The sequence below is a fragment of the Cervus canadensis genome, chromosome 8, assembly GCF_019320065.1.
Source record: "Cervus canadensis isolate Bull #8, Minnesota chromosome 8, ASM1932006v1, whole genome shotgun sequence".
Lineage (NCBI taxonomy): Eukaryota > Metazoa > Chordata > Mammalia > Artiodactyla > Cervidae > Cervus > Cervus canadensis.
In genome coordinates, this window is record NC_057393.1 from 65,684,522 (window position 1) to 65,712,106 (window position 27,585).

The window sequence follows — 27,585 nt, forward strand, 5'->3', positions numbered from 1 at the left end:
CTCCACCTTACAGGGTCAGGTCGTGCGGGAAAGTGGGAAGCCCCTCCCGAGGAGCCTTGGAGAGGCAGTGCCCTCCATGGCCGCCCGGGGGCGCTGTGGGGCCCCTGGAGCGGGCGGCCGTCTGCGCTCACTTGCTCGACACTCACTCGCCCGGAGGTTTCCCCGCCGGCCGCGTCCCGTCCGCTCGCTGCGAACCAGGAGTCCCCTCTGCGTGCCCCTGGGCTCCGCTCCGGCCCGGCTGCGCCAGACGCAGCTCTGCCCGACGGCGACATGGGTTTTCCCCCAGTCCCGGAGGCTGGCAGCCGGCGCTGGAGGCCTGTGCTCCTCGCCTTCCTCCTGGCTGCCTCCCGAGGTAAGGTCGGCGAGCCTGGGTGCGGGGGAGGAGCACCGGGAGAACACAGCGGGCAGGGTGGGGGTCACAGGTCAGACGGGGGAGCCCCGGGAGCCCCCTTCAGCCCGCTGTGACCCAGCCCACCCCCCACGGCAGACAGGCTGCTAGGACTACTTGGCAGCAGGCAGCAGCTCTCTGCCAAGTGCCCTGGCTGGGTGGTGGCACATCTGTTTGCTGACAGCTGCCTAAGCAGCTGCCTGTCCAAGCCTTCCCAGCCCAGAGAGCCCAGGGCACGAGCACCTTCTGCCGAACAGGAGGTGGACCCGGTGGAGACAACCCAGTGTGTTCTAGTGGATGCCCCTGGCATTTGACACCTGCGGCATCTCCCTGCCCCGCCTTAGGGGTCCAGGATCTCACCCGGTAGGGGAGTTGTATACTCGCAGCCACTGTCCTATACCCTGGTGATACTTTCGGTTGAACCTTGGTGGGCACTGGTCAGCGTGGCTACTGGTCTGCTGCTGGACATGCACACCCCTCTGAGGGTCTGAGTGGTCAGCTGATTCCTGGCATCCTAGCAAAGCTGCCCCCAGGGGGACTGATGTAGGGCATGCACTGGGGAGAACATGGGGGCATTTCCCAGCTCAATTATGAGCCCCTTCTAAGTCCTTGGATAACTTATATCATCTTCTGGGCCTCAGTTTCCTCAGCTCAAACACAGAAGCCATACACGGGGAGGTGTCACTTTCCTCTTCCAAAGTCCAGACTTGCACAACTCTAAGTGGTATCCTGGTCAGGACACACTGAGTTGGGGGTGCAAAGGAGGTCCTGGCACCCATAGTCTGGCCGACAGTTCTCGCCTGTCTAGGATTGGAGCAGTTGGATCGTGAGGGAGGAGGGGACCGGCAGGCAGCCTATGGAACTCAACTTTTAAACTTTTTCCCTGGGAAGGCGGAGGGAAAGTGTGAGTCACGCAGGGAGTCAGAGGGAGGCAGGAGGGAGGTGGGGAGCTTGGCACTGACCCAGTGGGCAAGTCAGAAGAAGAGGAGGGAGCGGATGACAGGCTAAGAGCAAGAGGAGGAGCCTGAGAGAACCTGGAAAACACCTCAGAAACTGAGGAGCCTGCAGGCAGCATGTTATCTCAGCGCTGGAAGGCTGGCCTGGCCTCCTATAAGGAGGAGGGAGCCCACAGCCCGCAGACATTGCTGCCTAAGCCCTGAACTGGGTGCTTCTCAGGAAGAGTCAAAGCGGGAGCAGTCTCGGCACCAAGGCCATGGCTCATGGCAAACATGGTTTCCCAGAGGAGCAGGGGATGGTGGCAGGCAGGAAGGCCAGCAGTCTGCTGGCTATAGACCCCTGCCCTGCCCCAGCCTCTCCAAGTGACCCTCAGAGGCCTTTCAGTTCTCTTACCCCTATCCTATGTCCTCCTCTGGCTGGGCAGCTCTCTGCTCAGCAGCCCCAGGTTGGGAAACTGAGTTCCAGAGAACTAGGGCATAGGGCGCTGGCTCGCAGAGCAGCCAGCGGCACAGAGGCTCAGAGCCCCTCGCTTCATGTTGTCTACGCAGCCAGGAGACTTCCTAGAGAGAGCTTGGCACTCCATCTCTGCCTGGGCCCAGCTCAGGGGGATAATTAGGGTTTGAAGCAGTTTTCCACCGAAAGGAGTCATGAGAATTCTCTTAGTTTTGAAATAGTCTGGGACTCAGTATTCCTAACTGTAATATAGGCGTGCTATTGAGTATTCATGCTGCTACCTAGTAGAGTGTGCAACAAGGGGGCTAAAAGATGGGCAGGCCTAATTGCAGGCATGGTCCAGAGGGTCTGTGAACTGAAAAGAGACCTGCTCACCAGCCCGCTGAGGTGCTGGGTTGCCCTGGGCAGGATTGATGCTTTGGGAAGGTGAGATGGAGTGGCTGGTGCAAACCTGTTCTCTAGCTCTTGGGGCTGGGCCAGCACCATGGAAAATGGTGGTGGTGAGCCTGATGCTTAGGAGCCCAGGAAAAGTTGCAGATACCCCTTTCCTGGGCCTGACTCAGGGTGAGATGGGTGGAGGGAGGCCAGGACCCAGCAGACCCCAAGGATGGCAGAGCCTCTTCTTCCCCTTTGGCATCCCTAGGGCCTATGGAAGTTATTGACCTTGTCATGACCTCACAGGCTGACCCAGGAGCCTCCAACTCTGGGACTAGTCCACGGAGGTGCACTGGGGAGGGAGGAGCCCACACCCCCCTGTATGGTAAGCAGTGTTGCAGGCCCTTGTTGAGTAACCCAATGGTGCAAGCCTCTGACACAGCAAGGACTAGTCTTAGGAAATCCACAATCCTCTGCCCAGAAGCCCTGGGGTGGAGAGAAGCAGCGTTGAGGCCAGCCCATGGGCACAAGGGAGCCTCTACCCAATGGCAGGGGTCCCCAGCTATATTGGGGAGCCTCTAGCTGGGCTGGTTGCTCTCTCTCCCAAACAGGGCAAAGGTTCCTTGCTTGGGTCTGACCTCTGGTGACAGGGTGGCCCCGGTGGGAGGTACACTGCTGAGAGGTCACCTCCCTATATGCAACACACACAGGGGGTCTTAGGGCCAAGCAGACTGAGGGAAAGAAGAGAGGAAGGAAGGGGTCCTCAGTGCCCATTGGGTATACTGGCAGTGACCCCTCAACCAGCACTGACCACGTCCCAAAGACTGAGTTTGAGGCTCCAGGTTTTAAGCCAGCTGTTCATCCAGGAGCAGCCTGGCCTCACCAGGGGAGGGGGACCAGGGAGCACTGGGACAGCTTCTGATAGACCCTAGGGACCCCTCAGTGGCAGTGCTGACATGTGCAAGGCCTTCCTGATGCCGCCGTGTGTGAGAATGGCGAAGCTAGGGACTTGGAGTTGTGTGCTCTGCCTGCCAGGGTTTCTTGTACAACCCGTTACTTAACAGGCCAGCTTGGGGAGGCAATGAGCCCTCCATTCACCTCTCAAGATGGCCCTGTACTGCTCTGTGATTTTGCGCATTACTCAGCATGCCTGAGCAGGTTCTATCATCTCTCCAAGAGGCATGATGACAGTGCCTCCCTCAGAGGCCGTGGTGAAGGGCGCACACACAATATAGCACCTGGCACCTGCTTCGGGCTGTGTGGTATGATTCTGTCTCCTGGCTTTTGAAGGCCACATGCCCTGGCTTACTGTCTTAGCTCCTTGCTGCCTACAGGGTCCGGCAGAGTGCCCAGAGCGTGGGAAGCCACTGGACTGGCTTCACTGGGACAGGACTCTCGAGAATCCTGGAGGTCTGAGGTGCTGAGCCCAGGCCTTTGTGCCACCTCTATGCACTTTGAGTCTGAAATGCCCATGCAGGTGCCTGCAGAGTCTCCTCTTAAAGTTCCCTGGAGATGGGGACTCTGCAATTTCAAGGCAAGCCAGGGTTTGCTTGTCTTCTTAGGGTCTTTCTTGTAACTGAGCTTAATATTCAACCTATTTTCCTTTGGCTGACCACCCCCAGAGAGAAAAACAATGGCCACCTTTGTGCACACCAATAATTCAGTAATGAAGCTGCTCTGCTCCTTGGCAAGCCAGCCTAGTCCCTTAACCCTTCTACATAGGATCTTACTTCTCATGGGGACCAGGGGGTCAAGTCCTGCCTCTGCTGTTCACTTACTATGGGACCACAAACACATACTCCCTGTTTATCTGAGCCCTGAGCAGGCTGGGTAACAGGGTCTCAGCAAGGCTGAAGACATGCTTCTGAAGGGTAATTCCATGCTGGTGTTTCCTGACCTTCAGTCCATTTCTTTAGCACCTTGGGGATTTCTACAGTGTCTGCCTATTACCATATGTTCTTTAAAAAATCTACTCATTTCTTTTACTTAGGTAAACAGATTTTAAAAGGAAACTGTATATCACTTGCCATAAATGGAAAGCCAGTGTCACCTGCCATAAATAGAACAAAATCATAAAAGTACATAATAGGAAAACCAAATATGGTAAATTCTGATTGGAAACTATAGTCTGGAGAAGGCTCCAAGCCTGCTGTACCTTGCAAGAAAAAAAAGACGATGAGCTTAGCATATAATGGAGATGTTTTGAACATACATTGGCATCAAACTAGGACTTTCTCTTTGATGTAATCAGGACTGAAAGAGAATCGAAAAGGGAATAGCCTTCTCTCTATGTGATTCAATGTTATTTAATGCCATCAAACTGAAAGTAAAACTACGTATGCTATAGATGCTGTCAGCTCCTCTCCACTGCAAAAGAAAACTCACCACTATGAAGAGTGGACGCTGGTGGCAGGGGGCAGTTTAGCTCTCCTGGAAGAAGGGAGGGAGGGCAGTTTCCCATCCTAAGAGGCCAAGACAGGGTCAGCAGGCCTATCTGGGCTTCTTCCAGACCCCAATTCTCCCAGCCCCCATTGCCTTCTCCAAATAAATATAGTGGCTCTAGCTGGGTCCTCTCCTCATGCTGGGACCAGCTGGCTGTCCCAACGACCAGTAGGGGAGAGTGGGAGAGGGAGCTGGCAGCCCCATTGGCCAGGTCACACTGTACATCTGTAGGAAGGAGGTGGGGACCCTGGTTAATCCTTGGCTACTTCTACACTGCAGACCTCAGGAGCCAGATGACCTGGGCTCAAATCCTGACACCACCAAGTACTATTTGGGAAACCCTGTACAAGTTCCTTAGTCTCTCTGCTTCAGTTTCCTCGTCTGTAAAGTGGAGATGGTCACGGTCCTCCCTCACAGGGAGGGGGGATTCAATAAGCGAATCAGTGTAGAAGTGATTAGAATGATGCTTGGCACAGAGTAGGCGCCTGCTACTGCCATTACCACCAAGCCTCCTGCACTGAGGGGAGGGCACAAAGAGATATGAACCTGAACCTTAGGAAGTCTTCAAAGCACAGGATCTTGAGGATAGCTGGCTGGAGCTGGCAATCTGGGCTACATAGAGCTGTCCTCAGGGAAGGCCTGGGAGAGCTGAGGAAGGAGCCATCCAGAGGAGTGGTCACTGGTGCAGCTCTGGCCAGCCCCAGGCTCTCCCCAGGGAGTGTGCTGGCCAGCAGCCTCCAGCCCCAGAGGCGGCGATGCTTTCCCAAGGTGCTGGAAGTGCCACTTCCTCCCATAGAGCCTGGCTTCCCCTTCCTAGACTCCTTGGTCTGATGTGAATGGACATTTCCTGCAGGAGAAGGTATCAATAAACACATCTGAGATGCCCTTTGTCCTCACCGGCTACGGAGGTCCACCGGCGGACCTGCCCTTTGGGCCCTCAGCCCCTTGCCCTGGAGCTACTTCCTGGAGCTTAGCGCTGGGATCAGGACCAGTCCTGATTGGTCCTTGCCTCTGTTGCCCTCTGTGCTCTGCATCTTGATAAAGACAGAGCCTGGCCTTTCCTTACACCCTTCCTGGACTGTCCTAGCAGGGAGCTGGAGGCCACACTCACGCCCATTTGGGGTCCGCTCTGAGGGCGAGGACCCGGTCTTTTGCATCTAGCACAGGGCCAGCAATAGTAGGCCAGGAGTAACTGTTTACTTACAGCCCCTAGCAGCTAGACAGAGTCCAGCTGTTTGGGTGGGGCCTTCTGGGCCTGACTAATTGAACCAGGGACCCACCTCCAAAGGCTGGGGTGTTGCCTTGGTGACTGTGGGCTAAGTTCATGCCTGGTCAGGGAAAATACACAGGCCTGTTTACACTCCCCTCCCCCCACCCCCACACCCATCCCATGAACACCCACAGGGTTTCACAAGGTGCCTGCTTGGGGGGGAAAGGGGTCACACAAACTAGTATCTTGAGATGAAGCCAAACAAGAACTTTCCCTTAGACTGGAATAGAAGCTTTTACAAGAGGCTCAGCCCCTCTGTGGCTGAGGGTCCCATTGCTAGAAAGTGGCAGAAACAGGATTGAATTCTGAGTGGAGGTCCCTTAAGGAACTCTGCACCCCCACGGCCTCTCTGCATTGGGCCTGGCCCAAGTTTGGACCTTAGTAAATATTTGTGGAATGAAAGAATGATGTTTTTGCTTTGGGTCTGAGGCAGAGCAAGGATGATTGCGTGAAGAGCGCCGAAGTCAACTGGAGGTCAGTTCACTCTGAGTAGCTGGAGGATGAGGTGTTAGCCCCACCCGCTGGAGGGGTGGAGGGCTCTTCCTGTCTGCAGTGTTGGCTTGTCCAAGGTGTGGGCCTCTGTTCAGCTACATAGGGCTATGTGGCTGTGGGCAAATCGCTTGACCTCTCTGGTTCTATTTTTTCCTCTTTAAAATGGGGATAATAAGACCTACATCAGAGGTTATGAGAATTAAATGAGTGTGAAGTGCTCAGCAAGTCCTAACATGTAAGAAGTGCACATAAATGCCTGTGATCATCTTAGTATTGTTGCCCATTCTTGCCACCTTCTTCTGCCCTGAAGAAAGACAGCCTTTCTCACCTGTCACAAGGTTTCAGAATTGGAAGGGGGCTAGGAATGTGGGGAGTCTCTCAAGATAGGATAAAGAAAGGGAGGCCCAGAGAAGGATGGGACGTGCCCAAGGCACGCAGTAAGGGCATGGCTAAGTGGGGATTGGGGCCCAGGGATCTGCCCACCCAGGCTAGTGTTTCAATCCTAGACCTAGGATTACCCCAGGGTCACATCATTCTTCCTGCAGGTGCTTCTGCAAACTCACCCAGCAGCAGGTGGGGGCTGGGCCCTAAAAACAGCACAATGATGGCTGGTTCCCACACAGGCACAGGCTCAGCCTAGGGCCTGAGGCCTCTTCCTGTTCCACATGCTCTCGGCCACCCTGGAGCCAGGGGCCTTCCTCCCCAGTCTCCGACAATGCCCCAGGTGTCCAAAAGGATCTGCTCCTTACAATAAGCAACATCCTCTGGCCAAATAATTATAATTCCAGCTGGGCTATTTATAGCCCCTGATAACACACATGTGTATGTGCAGTCGTGGAAGGCATGGGGCACGTGTGTAGTTTTCTCTAACACTGTGCCCTTGAGAGTCCACCTAAGGACAGGCTGCCCCTGGGCCTTATCCTGGCTGGAGTCTCAGACACAACAATCAAGATGTTTTCTCTCCCCCAGGGTAAGTCCTGTGGACATCCGGCCCACCCCATCCAGTCTGTGTGCTGGAACTGAATACTCTCCCCCACACCCAAACCTAAAGCCCAGTGTAGCTTCTCCTTTTTCTAAAAGGGGAAGAGGTCCTTCTGGGGTGCTTGGGGTGTTAGGAATTGAGCAATGACCCTCCCCAGCTCTGTCTCTGAACCCCAGCTCTGTCTCTGAACCCCAGTTCTGTGTCCCCCTGTGAGTCTGCAAAAAAACTGCCTCTTGGGCTGAAAAGCCCCTCCCCACTGCTTTCCTGGGGAATTCTGTGGTCCCTAACACCATTGCTTGGACCAGGGAGGCCCTGGGCTGGTGCCCCATTGGAGGCCCTGCTGCCTGCTCCCACCCTGCCCCATCACCCTGTGCTCATGGACACCTGACCTGCCCACAAGCTAGCTGCATCTTGCCTACATGTTCACCCCACCCCATCCACACCTCTGTCCACTTGGCACCCCGCCCTGCTCGGCTCTGGGCTCCCCTTCCTGCTTCTGCTTCCACTCCCCCCAGACCTGTGGCCCTGGCCTCCCCCTGGCCCCCAAGGTGTGTATGCTTCTGCAAATACTGTTGGATCTGGATTCGGCTCACACCCTTGGGGGTAGTTCTGGGCTTAAGATAATGTTGGGGAAAGGGAAAACAGGGTATCAGTCGGGAGAAGTGCTGGTGGCAGCTGTCATATGGCTGGCTGGGGGGAAGGGGGAGTACAGGGCAGAGTTAATCGAGGGTCCACTCTTTGGGTGGGTTTTTATTCTTCCTCAGAGGGCCCTTTCCATGACTACTTCCCACTTTCATTTACTGGCACAGCCATAATTCAGTAGCTTGGTTTCCGCTGGGGGCCTTGGGTGGATCACTTTCTCTCTGAGCCTGACTGTTAGATCTGTAGGACAGTGGGCTTGGGGAGTGGAATGCCTCCCTGGTTAGAAACCAAGGGGCCCACTCACGGACCAGAAACTCAAATGTCCATGGGACACTGAGGGTAAGAGAGTGAAGCAGACTGGGGGAAACATCAGGGAGAAGTGGGGACTGCAGCCAGCTCGAACACCAGTGCCCCATGGGAAGAGGAGGCTGCTGCCTAGTTCCAGTTGACAAGTGCCTCATCGGAAAGCTGTGTATGCTCGCGCTCAGCTGTGTCCAGCTCTTTGCGACCCCCATGGACTGTAGCCCACCATGCTCCTCTGTTTGTGGAATTTTCCAGACAAGAGTACTGGAGTGGGTTACCATTTCCTTCTCCAGGGGATCTTCCTGACCCAGGGATCAAACCTAGGTCTCTTGTGTCTCCTGCATTAGTAGACAGATTCTTTACCACTAGTACCATCTGGAAAGCTGGGTTTAGTGTTAATGCTCTGATTTTCAAAGAGAAGCTAGAAGTCAGAATTTTTGTATCAAATTCTTGGTCTTTAAATTTTGGCAATCTCAAAAAAAATGTAAAATACTTTGAGGTCCAAGTAAAATATATTTGAAGACTGAATATGGCCTGTGGGCTGCCAAAATCTGAAACTTTTTAGTACAGTGTCTAAGTGCTTGAGTTTAATTCTGACTCTAGTATTTTCTCTGTGAACTTCAGTGAGTTACTTAACATCTCTGTGCCTCAGTTTCCTCATTGGTGAGACAGGAATAAAAATAACAGCTGCCTTACTGGGTTGTTAGCCATGCCCATCCTATTTATTATTCTTCTAGTCCTAATTAGATCCTTCTTTACCTGAAGCCCCCATGCTTCAGGTTCTGAGTTTATACCCTCCAGAACTTCAGGCAAACCACTTTCCCTTTCTTGACATCTATATTTCTCCCTGAAAAGGAGATGAGCATCTTGACTAAAGAAGTTCTGAAGTCTCTGCTCACCTTGGCAATGACTTCCCAAAAATCTGGGATTCCTAGACGTGACTGCCTTTCACATGCGGGTGCTGGGAGTGGGAGGCTCTGGTGCGTATCTGTCCTTCTTACCCTCTGGGGCTTAGAACTCCACCCTTGCAGACATATTCTTTGGGGGAAATGTCTTTGTTGCCGCCTCACACTCTGCTTTAAATATGCAAGCATGCCAAGATTGGGCCACAGCTGTTATCAGTCATTCACACTTTAGTGAGAGAGCATTCAAAGCAGCCTTCTCTGTTCTATTTTCACTCCTAAGAAATGTCTTTTGAATTGCAGAAATGACCTAGAGACCTACCTAGCTCCCAGGTACCAAGCCTCAACTTTCAGAGCATTTCACGTAAATTATCTGTAGTTTTGCCTCAACTCTGGCAGGGAGCTGTTCCACTTCTGTGTTTTACAGCGAGGCATCTGAAGCTCAGAGTCTATATAACTCCCAGATATTGGACTCCTTTGCAGGCTGAGCCAACTCCAAAGCTACAGCGGCTGCCTCTCTCCTGACTGGGCCAGGCTTTCAGCTCTTCTGGGTAGGGGTAGGGAGATAGGCTGTAAAACAGGGAAGGGGAGTCTGGAAAGAAGTGGCATTATTATCTTGGGTTCAGGCAATGGCAATGGAAGGGGCATATCCATTTGGATCCTGTACATATTTCCAAACCTTCCTTCCCTGTCAGTCCACAATAACCCTTGAGATGCCAAATAAAATGAAAACATCACTAATGTCTAGTAACTATAGCTATCCCTCCGATGTTTGCAGAAGGCATGAGAGCTCACATATCGTGTTCTCCTCTTCCCCTCATTCTGTCCTCTCACAACCCCACTGTAGCTAATATTTTCCTCACTGCACACATGAGGAAACTGAGGCTCACAGCTAGACAGAATTTTCTGTTAAAGGGACAGTGCTTTAGGGGGTCAACATGGTTACATGCTGGGAGACGGGTAGGGTAAAGAGGACCAGGGGATGGCTTCATTTGCTTATTGAAATAAAATGAATGAGAAAACGTCTCAGAAGACCAGGTGGCAGGCAGGTGCCTGGGTGAAATGACCTTTTCTGCACACCTGTCCTTGTCCCTGAGACACCTGGGGTATTCCTGCTTTACCCCCTTCCACATGCTGGGCTCCTGTCTGTCCATCAACCCCAAAGACTCTCCTTCCTATAAGAAATCTCTTGACTATCCCCAGGAAGGTCACATCCTCTTTCCTTCAAGTGCCCTGAAGGCTGGCGCAGCTTTACCCTTTGTCCTGTGGGGTTACTTTGTCAGGATGTAGGACTTGTCTACCCAGCTAGGCCATAAGCTCCCAAGGGATGCTGTGTCTTCAGCATCCAGGTGACACAGAGCGCCTGGCACAGGCCTCACACGGGCAGATGCTCTGTTAGTGCTCACTGATGGGGTGGGGTGCGGGGCACGCTGGCCCCAGGAGTGGGAATAGATGCCGATGGCCTCCAGAGGGGTGGTCCAGGGCAAGAGGCTGCTGTTCCCAAACTGCCTTCTGCTTCTCCCCACTGATGTGCAGAGCACGGGAACTGCAAGTGCCAGGGGCCAGGCCTGGGCAGAGCCACGGTGCCTGCAGTGAGGGGACAGGAGCTGGGGTCAGCGCACATGTACCACCTGGGAGAGGGATGCTGCGGGCCGGGCCCACCCTGCCACCTGCCACCTGCCTGCTGTCTCGCCTACGCCTCATCCAGCTTTACCTGGGGAGGCTCCTGTGGCTCCTCCCACACAGCCTGGAGGGAGCTGGCTTCACGAGCAAAAGAAGAAGCTGAGGCTTGGGGAGGTCAGCTGACTGGCCCTGAGCTTGTGGCTGGGGAACCCATATCTGTGAAGCCCCAGGCCGAGGTTCTTCCCTACTCGGGTGGGTACTGGGAGTGTTGCCGGCTCAGGTGGGTGACGGGCTCTCGTCTCTCTGAGCAGGCCTGGTGACAGCGTTCAAGATTGCCACGCCCTATTCCCTGTACGTGTGTCCCGAGGGGCAGAACGTCACCCTCACCTGCAGGCTCTTGGGCCCCCTGGCCAAAGGGCATGACGTGACCTTCTACAAGACCTGGTACCGCAGCTCGCGGGGCGAGGTGCAGGTCTGCTCGGAGCGCCGGCCCATCCGCAACCTCACGTTCCAGGACCTCCACCTGCACCACAGTGGCCACCAGGCCAACACCAGCCAGGATCTGGCCCAGCGCTACGGGCTGGAGTCGGCCTCCGACCACCACGGCAACTTCACCATCACCATGCGCAACCTGACCCTGCTGGATGGCGGCCTCTACTGTTGCCTGGTGGTGGAGCTCAGGCACCACCACTCCGAGCAGCGGCTCTTTGGAGCCATGGAGCTGCAGGTGCAGAGAGGTGAGCCCCTGCTCTGTGGGGCGGCCGGGGGCGGCTGCCACTGTGGGGATGGTGTCTGAGCTTGTCCGGGAGGATGAGCAGAGGACGGAGTGGCTGGTGGGGGGGTGGTGCTGTGTGTCTGGCGGTGTGACACTGTGCCGGGGGGGTGTCTGATTCTGTTTGGGTGGCGCTGGCCCTCCAGGGGTGGTATGGGATGTGGAGCTGTGAACACCTCTCTCTGGGTCGCTGGGTGTGGTGGAGAGGAAGGGCGTACGGGGCTCTGTTTATGACAGTGGGGTTTTTTAATGGGAGAGAGTATAGGAACCGGTGGAGAAGGAAATGGGAACCCACTCTAGGATTCTTGCCTGGGAGATCCCGTGGACAGAGGAGCCTGGCGGGCTACAGTCCATGGGGTCGCACAGAGCAGGACACGACTGAGTGACTAAGCATATGAACTTGGGCCGGGAGTGTGTCTGCTCATGACAATTCCAGGGCTGTGATATATGACCTGCAGTGTGAGTTAGGAGTGAGTGAGTGAGTGAGTGAGTGAGTGAGTGTGTGTGTGTGTGTGTGTGTGTGTAGGTGAGAAGACAAGGGGCAGTAGACTAGACAGAGGTGTGGGTGTGGGCAGGTATCCACACACCCATGGGGGTGTCATGGTGATGGGCAGGGCATGCCTGGCTGTGCAGTGAAAATATGCTTCTGTGTGAGTGTGTGTGTGTGTATGTGTGTGTGTGTGTGTGCAGCTGGGCCAGCATTGCCAAGGGGACACGAGCAAAGGTATCTGTGACAGGAGCAGGGCATACCAGCCTGGATAAGTCTTCCTGGCCTCCAGGGTCTGACGCCCACTTAATCACCCTTCTCTCTGCTCCCACAGGCGAAGAAACACCATCCAAGTGCATCGCGTACCCACCCTCCTCCAATGAGAGTGAAAGTAAGGAACCACCTCTTGCCTCCTCTGGATTCTCTGTTCTCTGCCCTCACCCTGGACCCAGACCTCATTCTGAACTCTGACCTCATCACTCCAAGCCCACGGAACCCCATTCCTCCTCTTTTGCTGCCACCCTTCCCTTTTGCTTCCTCCTTCACCTGAGCCATTGGGCTGCAGCCCCCCCAGAAGCCCACTTCTAAGGCCCCTTCTAAGGCCTGAAGCTTAAGGAAGCTGGCTTCTGAGTCCTACCCCTGACTTTTGGGTGAGGCTGTGCCCTGGCAGTGACCTTGGGCCAAGTGCCCCCATGACAGATACTGGGTGCCACAGGCTGCCGAGGTTGTTTTCAGTGGGGACCACTCCTGCCCACCAGCCCTCTGCCACATGGGAAGGAGGGCGGTGTGTGTGTGGGTCCTCCTGGCTTGGACTCACAGGTCCAAGTGAGTCCACTCACAGGTCCACTCACGCACAGGTCAGGTGTTCTATGTGTGTGGAGAGGGTGGAGGCAGAGGCAGGGGAACAGAACGACCTTTCCTAAAGCTCCTACTATGTCTCAGGCACTGTGCTAAGTCCTTCTAAGGACTGGTATCTCAATGGCTTCTTACAAGAACCCTCTGAAGTAGGTGTCACCAACTTCATGGCACACTCATGGAAACAGAGGCCCAGAGAGGTGATATAACTGGCCTCAATTCACACATCTGACAAGGGAAGTGCAGCTGGCACTGTGCTCCCCTCACCTTCTGGAGGTGAGGGGAGCACAGCTGGGGAAGGAGACTGGATGCACAGGGCGGTGGGTGGCAGTCAGCCCCCTGGTGTTTGCCCAGAGGTGCCCATGGAGGGCAGGGGTATTGCTCCAAGGGATGCCTGGGCACTTGCAGTCCAGGTGAGAATAGCCAGCAGCTTGGAGACAGCAAAGGGGAGATGTCTTAGGGGTGCGCCCTCTTCTGACAGGAGGGGTTCTTGGCTTCCTTAGCCTTCTCTCCATTAGTATTTATTGGGCATCCGGTGTGGAGCAGTCCCTGCCTAGGTCCTGGAGACACGAAAGTGCAGGCCTTCTCTCTGCCCTCCAGGAGGACATACATCACAACTGAAGCCAGGAAGCTCAGCCACAGCTAATCCCCCACTCAAAGGCCATGGTGACTTTCTATTCACACTACTCCTTTTTTTCGAAGCAAAAAACAGACTAGCCAGGAATAAAATTAGAACACACAGTTTGGTCTGAGCCAGACCCACATGGAACTAAGAAACTAACAACAAGGCCCTCCACCTGCACACCACAAGCTCGTGTGTGGCCTTGTACCAAGCTGCTGCCTTCCTCACTTCCTCCGCTGGTGGCTCCCTGGGGAGGGTGGAGACCCCCCCCCCGCAACCCCACACCCCCGGCAGCCCCTTCCTGCCCATGCAGCAGCCTCACGACTGTGTGTGCATACACATGCTGCGCACAGGTCAGGGTGAGCCTCACCTGGTGGGTCCGTGAGTGTTCACTTCCCCATTACCCCTTCCACTACGAGCAAGCCCCCAGTCCCACTTCTGCCTCCAGGGGCTCCTGCAGAACAACTCTGCCACTGCCCCCATTTCACAGATGGAGAAACTGAGGTTCAGATGGATGAAGTGAGTGGTTCCTAGTCTCCCAGAGCCAAGAGGAGAAGCCAGAGCAACCTGGTTCTCCGTGTGCAAACCTTGCCTGAGTGCTGGGGCCCTCCCCTCTGTCAGCACTCATTTTCTGAAAGTCAGCTGTCTTGGAGACAGTGACAAGAGATGCCAGAGGGGACAGTGTCAGAGAAACCAGGTGTGAAATGGAGAGGGAGTGGCGATCTGGGTCATTTTTCTTGCTCTAGACTCGAGAGCAGCAGCTGTTGGAGTTAAGGGAACAGAAGTCACCTGGGAAGTTCCAGGAGTCTGACTGATAAGAGCCCAAGGGTGAGGCAGGACTTGACTGCTAAGAGTAGGTCAGGCTTCCTTTGCTGGGCACCTCAACTTTCAGGTTTTGACATGTTCCTTCCTCTCCAATTCATGGGATGTGCAGCCTCACTCTGCTCCCTGCTTCCCTGAACTACTGTCTGCAGGGAATTGGCTTCTTAATGGCCACAGGGACATGTTCGCGTCTGTCCCAGTTGTCAAGGGCAGGGGTAAAGCATCAATCTGCAAGCTTCTGAAAGGCTGGAGTCCCCTTTCAGAGTCTTGGTTCTGGAGGTCTGGAGATGACAGCTGTGAGGAGTCTTGGCACTAAGGTGGAAGTGGTCTCAGATGAAAAGAAACCCAGCTATACTTTGGGGTGGGATGTGGGTACTTGACAGTGCGTCTGTCCTCTGGGTACCATGTGTCCACTGAGCAATGTCAGCACGCGTGTCCCTTTCCAGCTCACAGGGAGCCACCCCATGTTATCAAAGGCAGTGAGTCAGGGCTCAAAGACTGAATGCCCACAGGGCCAGGGAGCTGGTGGGGAAGACAGTACAGAGAAGCAGAGACTGGTGAAAACCCAGCCGCCAGTGTGTACATGCAGTTCCAACTGTCACACGCCAGGAGAGGGGCCCAGGGTTGCCAGAGCCACTAAATTTTCAAGCAAAGTCAGAAGTCCAGATTTTACTTGAGCTCTCAATTTTAAAGTGTTGGCAACTAATTAAAAAAAGCTAAGTACTAAGCTGGCCATATTTGAAACCCGAGTCTATTCTAATGAAAGGCAGTGTGGTGAAGTGGTTAAGAGCACAGATCCTGAAATCAGTCAAGTTGCTTAACCTCCCTGTGCCTTGGTTTTTTCATCTGTAAAATAGAGATGATGGTTATATGTATACTTTGAAGGTGTTCTGAGGCTAAAATGAGGTACTCTGTGTAAGGAAAGCATTAAGAACATGCCTGGCACAGAGTAAGTGCTGTGTATGTGTTGGCTATTATTACTTCTAATGTGCAGTTCTAGGCCTCACTTCCCAAATCATCTCATCCATTCCCCTGTACCAAGGCAGGATGGCAAGTAGATGGCAGTGGACGGTGGACGCATATCTTGTTCTCTGACAGTCTGAAACATCTGCCTGATGATCCATGTACTTAGGAGGTCCCAGGGCTGACTGCTGGGTCCTGCCGTCTGCTGCCACTTACCTCTGGAAAGACCCCCCTGCTAATAAGACAGGGGCTCCACAGCCACCCTTGGTACCTGATCAGTTAATGATGTTTCCAACCAAGAAGCTCTTTGAGTTTTCCTTCTCTAACTGCAGTCCATGGGGTTGCAAAGAGCTGGACATGACTTAGCGACTGAACAATAACAGCAGCAGCAAACTGCAGCCCCGATCTCCTAATATCTTGGGGGAGTAGGAAGGCAGCTGGTATATGAAATCCTCTGAAGGCCCACGTCAGCTTGAGGTGGCCGGGGAGGTGATAAGAGAGGAGTGGGATGAGGAAGCTGGTACTGAAGGAGCCTGGGAGCCCCAAGCTGCTGAGGGGCTGTGGTTTTTCACTGAACCTGCGCCAGGAGGGTGGACAGCCCATCTCCCCGAGAAGCAACTGCTCCACCCCGCAGCACAGCAGGATGTGTGGTTTCATCCAGCCCCCTCCCTGGAACCAGGCAGTCCTACTGAACTCCTTCCTCCGTAAACATCCTCGGGGTACTGACAGGCCCTGGACAAAGACCCGCTGAGCAGACCGAGCCCCTTCTATCCCACCCTGCTCTGTAAGGGCCTGGCACACTGCCTGTAAGTGCTGGCTGGGCAGCTGCCTCTGCCAGTGCCTGATCACCTTCTGGGCATGAGCCTGGCACCGGATGGCTATAGGACCAGACCCCTCCCCAACTCTGCCCCAGGTACTGGCCACACGTAGGGGGCGGGGTGGGGAGCTGTGGCGAGGCTGTGCTCTGCAGAGGAGCCCATGGTCTCAGAGGGCAGCTGGCCCACAAAACTCTGCCCAAACCCTGCTCCCTGGGCCTAGCCTCAACTCCTAGCCCAGGCTGTAAGGAAACCAAGACCTGATCCCCTAGAGGGGACAAAGAGAGGGAGTCTTTGCTTGGGGACCACAGTCAGGAGAGAGGTTGGGCCAAGATGCTCAGTAGTCACTGACTGACTACACCATACGCTGCTTAATGCCAGTCTGGAGGAAACCTGCTTTGATGACCAGAAAAGGGTGCTTTGCAGCCGGTTTCTCAGTGCCCACAATAAGGTCCTGTGATGGGGTTCAGAGATACTCAGATGTCTGAATTAGAAAATGTTTTACTTTCAGTACTCTGCATCAAAGTGCAGCCTCGCTAAGATATGTGGGGCGCCTGCTTTAATGTGGAGCTGAACTTGCTTTGTAACAACACAGCAATTGTCCCTGTACCAGCGGGTACTTCTAACGCACCCGAAAACAGCTTTTTCTCTTCCGAGGTCTGAACAAGCCCTCTGAAACCTTGTTTACACTGTCGGGTTGTTCAGGAATACAGTGAGATAAAACACAAGCCTTTATAACCAAATAAGCAGTGCAAAGGCAGCACCGAGCCTGCTCACCTTCCCAAAGCTCCCGGGGCCAAGCTGATGCTGTGACAAAATATTCTACCCCATTGTTTTTCTGTCAGAGGGAAGCACTAAAATTGGGAAGGAAAAGCATTTATGCTGGTTGTGGTTCTGAGGGCACGTCTGTTCCCAGCCAAACTCCTGGAGTCAGCAGATGGACTGAAATAAAACCTCCCATGCTGTGGATGGGACCATGAACTGGTACAACTGTTGTTTTTTTTTTTGCAGGACAATTTAGCAATAGTCTAAAAAAAAAAAAAAAAACATACTCTTTGGCTCAGCACTTTCACTACTAGGTTTTATGTACTGATGTACTTGCCTGAGTGAGCAAAGATGCCTCCACAAGTTCGTTGCTACATTATTAGTTATGCTGAAAAATGGAAGCAACCTACATACCCACCAGGAGGGGACTGTTTCAATAAGCTTAGGTGAGCCCCGTGATAAGCCCTAGGCGGAATGAGCTAGATCTCTGTGCCGATACAGAGAGGTGCCCAAGCTGTGCTAAGCGGGAAAAGCAGTTGTCACGTGATCCCATATATGCGGTACATGCGGAGAATGTATCTAGATTATGTCTCTGGAGGGGGCCCAGGTACAGGTGGAGGAAGAAAATGTTGAATTTAAAAGAAAAAAAAAACTTGTAAATTTCTGTGTGTGTGTAATTTCGAAAGCTTAAAAAAATTTAAATTGGACAAGGATTCACATTTCCCTAGTTCCTGCCCCAAGTGTTTCCCCATGAGCTACATGTGAGATCACTTTTAGAGGCCCTGTCCTGGAGCCAAGGGGTCTCTCAGGGGATAAACAGGGCTTTTCATTCATTTATTTTTCATTGCGATAGAACATATATAACATAAAACTGCCATTTTAACCATTTTTAAGAGTACGATTCAGTGACATTAATTACATTCTCAGTGCTGTGTAGTTATCACCACTCATCTGTTTTCACAAGTTTTTCATCTCTCGGGCTTCTTTCAGCCTTGAACTCTGTGACATGGGGTCTATGAAGGGCCTGCTCTCCTCTTCAGGGAGCGACCAGTGGTCCAGGTGGTTGAGGTTTCCTGCAGGCTGTGATGAGGACCCTTCTCTTTCTCCCGTGTATCTGCCTCAGCTGTAAGCGCCTGGCCTGATTTCTGGGTGCTCTGGCCCTCTTGGGGTTCCCAGACCTTCCATGCCTCTGCAGGTCACTGTGGGTCTAGTTGTGGGGCCTGGGTAAAGGTGGGTCCCTGTGTTGCTGGGCCTTCCCTCTCTGGGCCTCAGTTTCCCTCAGGAGGAGCAATGGGAGTGGGGCCTCACTTTGGCTGCCTCTCTGTCCATTCAGGCATCACGGCTGCTGCTCTGGCTACGAGCGCCTGCATCGTGGGTATTCTCTGCCTCCCCCTCATCCTGCTCCTGGTCTACAAGCAAAGGCAGGTGGCCTCCAACCGCCGTGAGTATCCCTGTCTGCCTGGGCTAGGTGGGGTGTGAGTGACCTGCCTCAGTGTCCCGCTCAGCCACAGGGAAGAGCCAAGGGAAAAGGCTGACCCAGTTCTGCTCTTCAAGAGACAAGAGCTGGGCTCCGCAGTAGAGAGGAGGGGACCCACTGGCCCCTGGCAGTGCTGGCTTGATACTCAACAGGGATCTGTTAAATGAATGAGCAGTCATATGGAGTAGCTGAAACTGGTTTATAAAAGTGCTACCACCTGGAGATTGTTGGGGCACCTGCTTTAACATATAGGTGGGTTTGTCTTCGTAGCAACGGTTGGGACAAAATGACCTTTGGATTAACAGAACTGGGAGGGATCTTAGAAATAACTCAATTCAACTCTTTCCTTTTACAGGTCACAAACCTAAGGTCAGCAGGGTTAAATAACTAACTGAAAGTTATAAAACTTAGTGATTGGCAGAGCTAAGACTCAGACTCAGAGCTTTTCAACTCAGTGGTTTTCAGGGAACATGGTTCCACCTCATAATAAAAACACTCAGCATGAGGGCAATAGCTGAGGACCCCCAACTCGTAGGGTTGCTGTGCCAGGGATCGTGCCAAGCCTGCTACGTACATTCTCTCAGTGCTCCTCATAACAGAGTCTAGTCCTACTATTGGCTCCGTTTTAAAGCTGAACAAACTGAGGCAGAGAGCAGTATAAGGGATCCCCTTAAGGAACCCCTTAGTGAGTACGTGGTGGAGCCAGGTTTCAAGTTGTGACCACAGATACCTTTCCACTTGTCTCTCCGGGTGACGGTGCGCCTTGCCCTTCCTTTGACTCCACCCATGAGCCTCAGCCAACCTCAGTCCTCCTGGAGCAGGAGGGCGGGGGCCCTTGCATGGCCTCCCCCACCTCTTCCTGCACCCCTCCCCACCCCTGCTGTCTGCTGGAGGAGGTACCTGAGGGGGGCTTTGGCTGGACTGGACCAACTGGACATCCCTCTGTCCCTCTTCAGTGGTCAGCCTCCCCCACCTCTCAGGAGGCCCTAATTCCTCTCACAAAGCGGGTTGGGGCTGGGGCTGGGGTGGGGGAAGGTGAGGGGATTTGGAACAGAAAGAGGAACCCAGGGGATGAACCAGGAGAGGCACGGCTGCAGAGTCACCCTCAGCTCCTGCTCATCTGTGGAGTGCGTCCACGGAGGTGGGGAAGGGACGAGGAGGGGCCGTGCTCAGGTAGGCTTGACTCCCAGCAGAAGAGGTGCTTTCTGTCCCCCTTTACTCCAGACCACAGGTCTGCCTCCATCAGGGAACAGGAAACTGAAAGTGGAGTGGCTCAGTCGTGTCCGACTCTTTGTGACCCCACGGACTGTAGCCTACCAGGCTTCTCTGTCCATGGGGTTTTCCAGGCAAGAGTACTGGAGTGGGTTGCCATTTCCTTCTCCAGGGGATCTTCCTGACCCAGGAATTGAACCCAGGTCTCCTGCATTGCTTTACCCTCTGAGCCACCAGGGAAGCCCCAGGAACTGGGAAACAAATTCCCGGCAGAGGCAGGCACGGGGCGGGGGAGGGGCACTGCTGATCCTCACGGGGCCCCCAGGGGTTGGGCCAGGGCTCCGCCTGTGTCCCATGCTGGAGGAAGAAAAACCAGAGAGGGGACACCCCCAGGCCGGAACGCTGTGGCCGTGTCCTGAGGACACGGGGAGCCTGGGGTCAGCCCCCAGTATCTCCTGCTGCAGGTACTGGGAGACCTGCAGACTGAGGGCTTCACAGAGAAAGGGACAGATGAGCTGGGTGCTGAAAAACTGCAGTGAAAGAAGGCTTGAGGGGGTGCAGTGGGCCAGCCAGGGCTGTGCCATGACCAATGACGAGCATGCCTTCTGAAACTCTATAAACAAATTCCATTTCTGTGATGGACAACCACTTCGTAGCATCTTATCCCCAGATTTAATACATGCAGTAACAGGAATGTATCAGTCATTTATCTCCTAATAAAAGTATTTTTGAGGCTAGTCCTCTGTCCTCTCCATAAAAAAGACTTATATGGTTGAAGGTTTAGAGACAGACAGACGAGATGCCAGAGGGAACGATTCTAGAGAAACCAGGTATGAAATGGAGAGGGAGTGGAGATTCTGGTCATTTTTATTGATCCAGATTCTAGAGAAGCAGCTGACGGAATTATGGTAGCAGAAGTCACCTGGGACATGGCAGGAATGTGGCCCCAGGGTAGAGGCTGAGTGGCCTGGAGCAGGGGTGGCAGGTCTGGAGGTGGAATGGATGGGATTGTGTGTGGTGTGCTCTGGGCAGGGTGCTGCCACAGAGCTGGGCATAGACGGAGTGCTTGGGAGTAAGCCACACTCAGGAAAAAAAGAAAGAGCAAGGGTTGGGAAATTAAATTAAAAGATGCTTGCTCCTTGGAAGAAAAGCTATGACAAACCTAGACAGCGTATTAAAAAGCAGAGATACTGCTTTGCCGACAAAGGTCAGTCTAGTCAAAGCTATGGTTTTTCCAATAGTCATGAGATGGATGTGAGAGTTGAACCATAAAGAGGGCTGAGCATTGAAGAATTGATCCTTTTGAACTGTGGTGTTGGAGAAGACTCTTAAGAGTCCCTTGGACAGCAAGGAAATCAAACCAGTCAATCCTAAAGGAAATCAATCCTGAATATTCATTGGAAGGACTGAAGCTGAAGCTCCAATACTTTGGCCATGTGATGCAAAGAACTGACTCACTGTAAAAGACCCTGATGCTGGGGAAGATTGAAGGCAGGAGGAGAAGGGGATGACAGAAGATGAGACGGTTGGATGGCATCACTGACTTGAGGGACATGAGTCTGAGCAAGCTCTGGGAGATAGTGAAGGACAGGGAAGCCTGGCGTGCTGCAGTCCATGGGGTCGCAGAGTCGGACACGACCGAGCGACTGAACCACAGCAACAGAGTGTTGGGAGCACAGAGGAAGGCAGTGTGCTAGAGGCCAGCGGGCACGGCAACCTCCCTAGTATCAGGCGGAGCAGAGGATGAGCTGAGAGAAGGCAGAGACCTGCAGGAAGCCCCACACAGAGTCGCCCTGGTAAACAAGAAGCCATGATTCCGATACTGCGGAGATTTCAGGAACTTGTGTGCAACTTCCCGTGGGTATTCTGTTGTTGTGCCCCTCCCCCACCACTTGTTTCCCCATCGTAATGAGCAGCAAAACTCTTAAAAAAACAAGAAGGATCTGTGGGAGTACGTGGGGAGCTGCAAGAAAGAGGGAAGTTGGGGTGGCTGTATCTGGTTGGTGGCCGGTTTGCGGGATGGGGAACCTCCACAGAGGGGCAGGGTGGCAGCAGCCTGACTGCAGGGTAGAGAGTGGTAGCGTGACTGAGAACTGATGAAGTGTCAGGCCCTCTAGGGTTGCTCTGAGAGGTGTTGACCCTATTAGGCAATGCGGAGGACAGAACAGAGAGGACCAGGAACTCTCATTAGGAACTGACCTTGCAACACCCCTGCCCAGTAAATCATGGCTGATGACCAGAACGTGACAAACGGCCACACAGGAAACAACAGCTCAGGAGCCAGGCCTCTAGTTGATCCTGGATGCCTAACATCACCACCGGCTGCCTTTGGTTTCCTAGCTGCCCCACACACTTGTCAAATGCATCCCAAGTTTAATTTATCATGGGTCAACACGGGCCACTGACCAAGGCCTCACCTGCTGGGTAGACACACAGCACTGCCCTCCTGGCTTCTTGAGGGAACAGAAGTGGGATCTGGGGCTGAGCACAGCCCTGCCCAGGTTCACTCCGATTCCTGAGGGGTGTCTGCCAGCGAGGGCCAAGATGCTGTCTGGGGAAGCCTCTCCTCTGTGACCAGCTTCTCTGTCTGTCTGTCCCTAGGTGCCCAGGAACTGGTGCGGATGGACAGGTAAGGCCCATGGAGACCTTCCTGAGAACACTTGCCACAACTGTGCCATCCCAGTCAAAGTCTGGCAGGCTCTCTCCTTGCCTTCCCTGGGCTGTGGTCTCTGCTGGGCAGCATCTATCTACACCCAGCTTCTTATATGGCAGTTAATGTGGAAGGACAGACTGATTCTCCTGACTCCACTAGGTTCTTTCCCCCTCTCCTCTCCGGTCACTGCTGATATCACAGTGGGGCTGAGAACACAGACATGGACTTCCTGGGCCTCCCTGTGCTCTGGGCCAGCTGTCAGGAAGGAGATATGTCTGTGCAGTAGGGCCCCGGTTAAGCTGCCTGGCATAGCTGGTTAGAAGAGCATTTGCCATCTGCCATCTGCGCCAATTGGCTGTTTGCCCTGCCACCCCTCACCCAGCTGGCTGGCTCCAATGCTGCTTGGAGAGCGATGCACCCACCTTTGGGCCTCAGTGGTCAGCTGGGGTGGGGAAGGGGAGGAAGCAGCTGAGCCCAGGCAGACCCTGAAACATGCAAAGGAGGTCAGCATGCCTGGAGTTGAGGCCCCAAGGAGTGCAGGGCACCCCAAGGAGAAAGCAGTCAGGCCACAAGGGCAGAGGCTGACCTGGCTCAGACGTGGGTGGGGGGCAGCTTGGGGATGGAGTGGATGGGAAGTGTGTGTGGTGTGCCCTGGGCAGGAAGCTGGCATGGGGCCTGGCACGGAGGGCGTGCTTGGGAACAGGCCATGCTCAGGAACTTGGCCCCAGTACATGTAACACCAAATTCAGAGCTCCTCCCTGGTGTCTGAAAGGGATGATATTTAAGACAGGTCACAGGAAGTCCTAGCTAGATCCTGCTGGAATCTCAGAATTAGAGTGGTCCTCAGAGGTTGTCCCATTACGAGGGAAGAAGGTCTCCCTTTAGCTCAAGACAAGCTGTGGGGACAATCAGTCCTAAGGCCATTAATTCTACTGATCAAAGAGAGACTTGTCCCCTGATTCCTGAGGCCAGTGTCCTGGAGCCACTCTTACCTGGGGCTTCTTTCCTGGGCCTGGGGGCAGATGGGCAGATGCCCTCAGCTCAGGGCAGGTGGGAAGTGCAGCCCATGGCTTTTCCTCCCTGGCCCTGGAGCCTCCCTTCCTGCTAGGAGATGCTGCTGAGGCCTGGGGTGTGAAGGCAGGTGAGGGGAAGGCGGAGGTGAGGGGAGAGAAGTGAGGCAGGCCAGGCGGAAGGTCAGAGGCCTAGCCCAGGCAGCATGCATGACCTTCTATTCTGCTTCTCTAGCAACAACATTCAAGGAATTGAAAACCCTGGCTTTGAGACCTCTCCACCTTCCCACGGGATGCTGGAGGCCAAGCCCAGGCAGCCCCTGACCTACATGGCCCAGCGGCAGCCTTCTGAGTCTGGGCGGCACCTGCTCTCCGAGCCCAACACTCCTCTGTCTCCACCGGGCCCCGGGGATGTCTTCTTCCCCTCCCTAGGTGAGTGAATCTCTTCTCTCATGGCACTGTGACCGGCAGCGCACGCACGAGCCTCACTCCCCACCTCCCTGGGAATCCTCACGGCCTCAGGGTGTGGGGTTGTGGGGGGGATGACAGATGGAGGAACCCCCCTTCACTCTGCTTCTCCTTTCTTTTGCAGACCCTGTCCCTGACTCCCCAAATTCTGAGGCCGTCTAAACCAGCTGGGGGCCCGCAGAAGATGTGGCTGGGCCTGGGGCAGGGGCATTTGAGCCAGGGCTGGCCCTCTGACTGGTCCCTTTGGCCCTGGTTTCTTCCCTTCAGCTGTAAGCTCAGAGTCTTTGAAATACCCCTGATGGCCAGACCTTCCACCTCTCTGGATGGCAGAAGGGAGAAGGTGTTGGACAGTCCAGCCCCTCTCTCAAGGACTGTGAGAGGCTGGGATCCGACCCCAGGGACCTGAAATTCACCAGCTACTGATGCCAGATGACCTCCGTCCTCAAAGCCCCAGCACTGCCAGCTCCTGTGGCAGCCTCTCTCTCTGGGACATAAGCCCTGGGACCTGACAGTATAGATGTGCAATGGGCAGACCTCCCAGCACCACCCTCCAGGCCTGAGACACAGGATAAGATGTGGAGAGACTCTTCCCACTGCAGTGGACCTGGCTCCCCACTCCCGCCTGAGACTGCTCATCCATCAGACTCACTGTTTGTAATCATGAGGCTCTGGGGCTGGGCCTGCCTGACCTGGCTGCCTTCTAACCAGCAGACTCTGAGGGGCTGTCAACAGGTTAAACAAATCTGGGGTTCCCACTGCCTGCACTCTGGGTCCCCAGAATGCACTGGCCGGAAGCCCCAAAATGGGAAGTACACTCTGGGGCACGGTGACCAGTGAGCCAACTGGCATCTTGGGCAATGGGGGCCAGGCCAGAGGTTGTACTGCCCACCCACCATAGTGGGGAGAGGAGGGAGAGTGGGCTGGCGGGGGGCCTGCTGGGAAGGTTCAGAGGAGAGGGCTCCTCCCCCCTCTCCCTGTGGTCGAGAGAGCTGGTGACCACATAATGTACTGCCCAAACTATGACTACTTTTCAGTGTGAAGAGGGGGTGCTATTAAAAACTATGTGGGTGACAGTGTAAAAACCCCATGGACGGACTGTAAGAGCTGGGTTGAAATCCCTACTCTGCTTCCGAGGTGCCTGAGGCCCAGGGAGCCCTCCACCCCCACCCCCAGTCTTCGAGGACCTCTGCTCCAGTCACTGCACTGAGCCGTCAGGGGCAGTGGGACCCTGCTGGGTGGGAGGAGCGGGTGCGTCCACAGAGAGTCTGGGCCTGCTCTGCCCTAGACCCTCTGCTCCCATCTCCTGCTTCAGGCATGACCCAGGTTTGTCTTTATATACAAATAGGAGGGGAATCCTTTGTGGAATTTCAATTAAAGAGCTTTAAAGCATTGAGAGGAGTGGGGAGGGATCTCTGTACCCTGTGGGGTGAAAGTGGGCGGTGGGGCCTGAGAGGGCGAGGGGCAGTTTGGGCTAGACAGGCACTCCGGGCACTGCAGTGTGGAGGGTGTCATTTCAACTGGGCATTCGTCTGCCAGCAGCCTACGCTGGCTCTGCTTAGCCGGGCACGGGTGCTGAGAGCCCGGGTTTCTGGCCAGGATGAGGGCCCAGCAGGCAGGGAGATGTCTCCCTGGCCTAGTTGGGGATGGGAGAGGAACAGCCCTAGGCTCTCCAGCAGCCATGAGCCCCAGGCCCGCACCTGGAGCCAGGGAGCCCCCTTCTCAGGTCCAAGGCTGTAGGCCAATGTGGGCCCTGAGCGGAACAGGGGGCTTGGAGGAGAACGTGAGTGTGGGCCTTGGGCCTCAAGGCTGCACTGACACCTCCAGTGGCCAGAACCCTGAACCCTGGCTCCTGCTTTGTCCCTGGGGGTCTACTCCTCTGTTTTCTTTGCTGCTGTGGACACTTAGCACCAGCTGCCACAAAAAGAGGGTGCTGTCTTCATGGCTTGTGGGGTCCCAGGGGGGCAGGGATGGGCAGGGCGATACCTGCTCAAGGCAGGGCCAGGCTACCCCTGGGGTTGAAGGACAAGCCTGCAGACGAGACCCCTCATCCCCCAGCTCAGAAAGAATGTTCCTGCCTGTCGGGGAGGCTGGCCTGGCCCAAACCTCAGTTCTGACCTCAAGGTAGAGACAACTTCTAAGAATCTGGCTGCCAGACCCCAGGCCCACCGGCCGCTGAGTGGAGGAGGGAGGCGGCCCCGGAGTAGAAAGACACCACACTTCCTCCCCAGCTTCCTCCTGCATGGCCTCGAGCTCGTCTCTGGACACTTACTAGTGAACGTATAGCTTCGTGGTTTCCTGTTTTCAGCAAAATTTACTCTGAGCTCCAGTCTCCATCTTCATCCATGACAACACACCCTGTCCCTAGCAACCCTAAAGGCACTCCCCACCAACCCTGATGCCGTGGGGAAAGGCAGGGTACCCAGGTTGTCCCTCTGTGCTCGCCTCGGGGTAGCAGTGCCTCTGGAGATGCCTGTGGGCTGGGGTGTGTGGAACAGGGTAGGGGAATGAGAACATGGTCCCTGCCTTTAGGGAGCTGGGAGGAGCCCTGGGAGGGAAATTTGTGTTTTCAGGCACTAAGTCATTGTTAAGAGATGTATCAGGAATTAAGGGGCCTGTAACCTATCTCTTGATGTTCACATTTAATAAAAGATCTCCTGCCTTTGTTTCCTGCAAGTGAGAGGCTAAGGGAATGAAATGGACACTCTCTGCAGAGACCACTGGAGATGCTGCTGTTGGATCAGGTGGGCCCTGCCTGGGGGTCTGTGGTGTTAGACTGGGGTGGGTATGCAGGAACCCCCGGGGGCCCTTCTCAGAAGACCAGCCCTGGGGATACTCTGGCTCCTGCTTGGCCAGAGCTCCCTCCTACACGTAGCAACTTGGGACAGAGGGGCTAACGCATCACCTTCTTCAGGGAGTGCTCTGTGGTGCAGGAATGGGGGGGCTGCAGAGGCCTTGTCACCCTCTACCCTGGCTGGGGCACTGGTGCCCTGCCTCCTGGAAGAAGCCTTCCGGGTGTCAGCTAGAGCTGACCTGGCTGGCCTAACTGTGTTGGGGGCTGGGCGAAGGTTTGCTCAGGGAACTCAAGGGGAATAGCAGTGGCGGAAAGAGGAACTGGGGTTGGCAGCCAGGATGCGAGGTGCAAAGTGCACTTGAGAAGCTGACACTCACAGCTCAGATGAGCTTCTGTCCCAGCCCATCAAAAGCTCTGACCATCTAGTCCTCCATTGGGACTGTACCCGCTGCACGGATGCCTCTCCTGCATGGCCCCTGTGTCTCCCTGTTTCGGAGGTTAGGGAACTGTTCTGGAGTTCTAGGGCAGGGGTCCAATAACAGCCTGCCCTTTGGACCTGGTTGTAGAGCTGATGACCAAAACATAGCCACTGAGTCATGGACTGAAGCAGGATGCCAGGGTTCCGTTCTCCGGACCACTCGGAGTCGGCAGGGCAACCTCTGACTTTCGACTGGCTCTGGTTCCCAGCAGCTTCGTCTGGGCCTCGTGGAATCTCCTCAACAGCAATGGTGCCCTGAGCTTTAACAGGCCAAGGGACATGGGTTTTACTTTGTTTTGCAATTCTGATCTCTTGGTATGGCTTCCTGAGATTCTGAAGTATCAACATAGTTCAATGGGAAAGTGCTGACATCCACTAGCAATGCCTGCGTTGGGCACAGGATAGGGAAGGGCAGTATGTGTTCTGTATCTTTGCTCTTCTGTGATAATGCTCTAGGCTTTCCAAAGCACTTTCTCAGGTGTATGACTTCTTTGGTTCCTACTCACTCCCTCCCCTGACAGAAAACCCTGGAAGGCTTTATTGTTCCATTTAATGCACAGGGAAAC

At 54.5% G+C, this 27,585-nt stretch overlaps 2 protein-coding genes across 11 annotated transcripts in view; one reads left to right on the forward strand and one right to left on the reverse strand.

Moving 5' to 3' along the window:
• The window catches only part of CDH23 (cadherin related 23), a 433,939-nt gene that overhangs the window by 43,518 nt on the left and 362,836 nt on the right, over nt 1–27,585 (reverse strand). The gene's annotated exons all lie outside the window — the stretch shown is intronic.
• VSIR (V-set immunoregulatory receptor) lies at nt 126–26,423 on the forward strand. The gene is made up of 7 exons (XM_043476672.1): nt 126–352; nt 11,141–11,566; nt 12,423–12,479; nt 18,264–18,371; nt 22,221–22,248; nt 23,518–23,714; nt 23,875–26,423. The coding sequence occupies exons 1-7, from the start codon at nt 271–273 to the stop codon at nt 23,910–23,912; spliced, it is 936 nt and encodes a 311-aa protein (XP_043332607.1). The 5' UTR covers nt 126–270; the 3' UTR covers nt 23,913–26,423.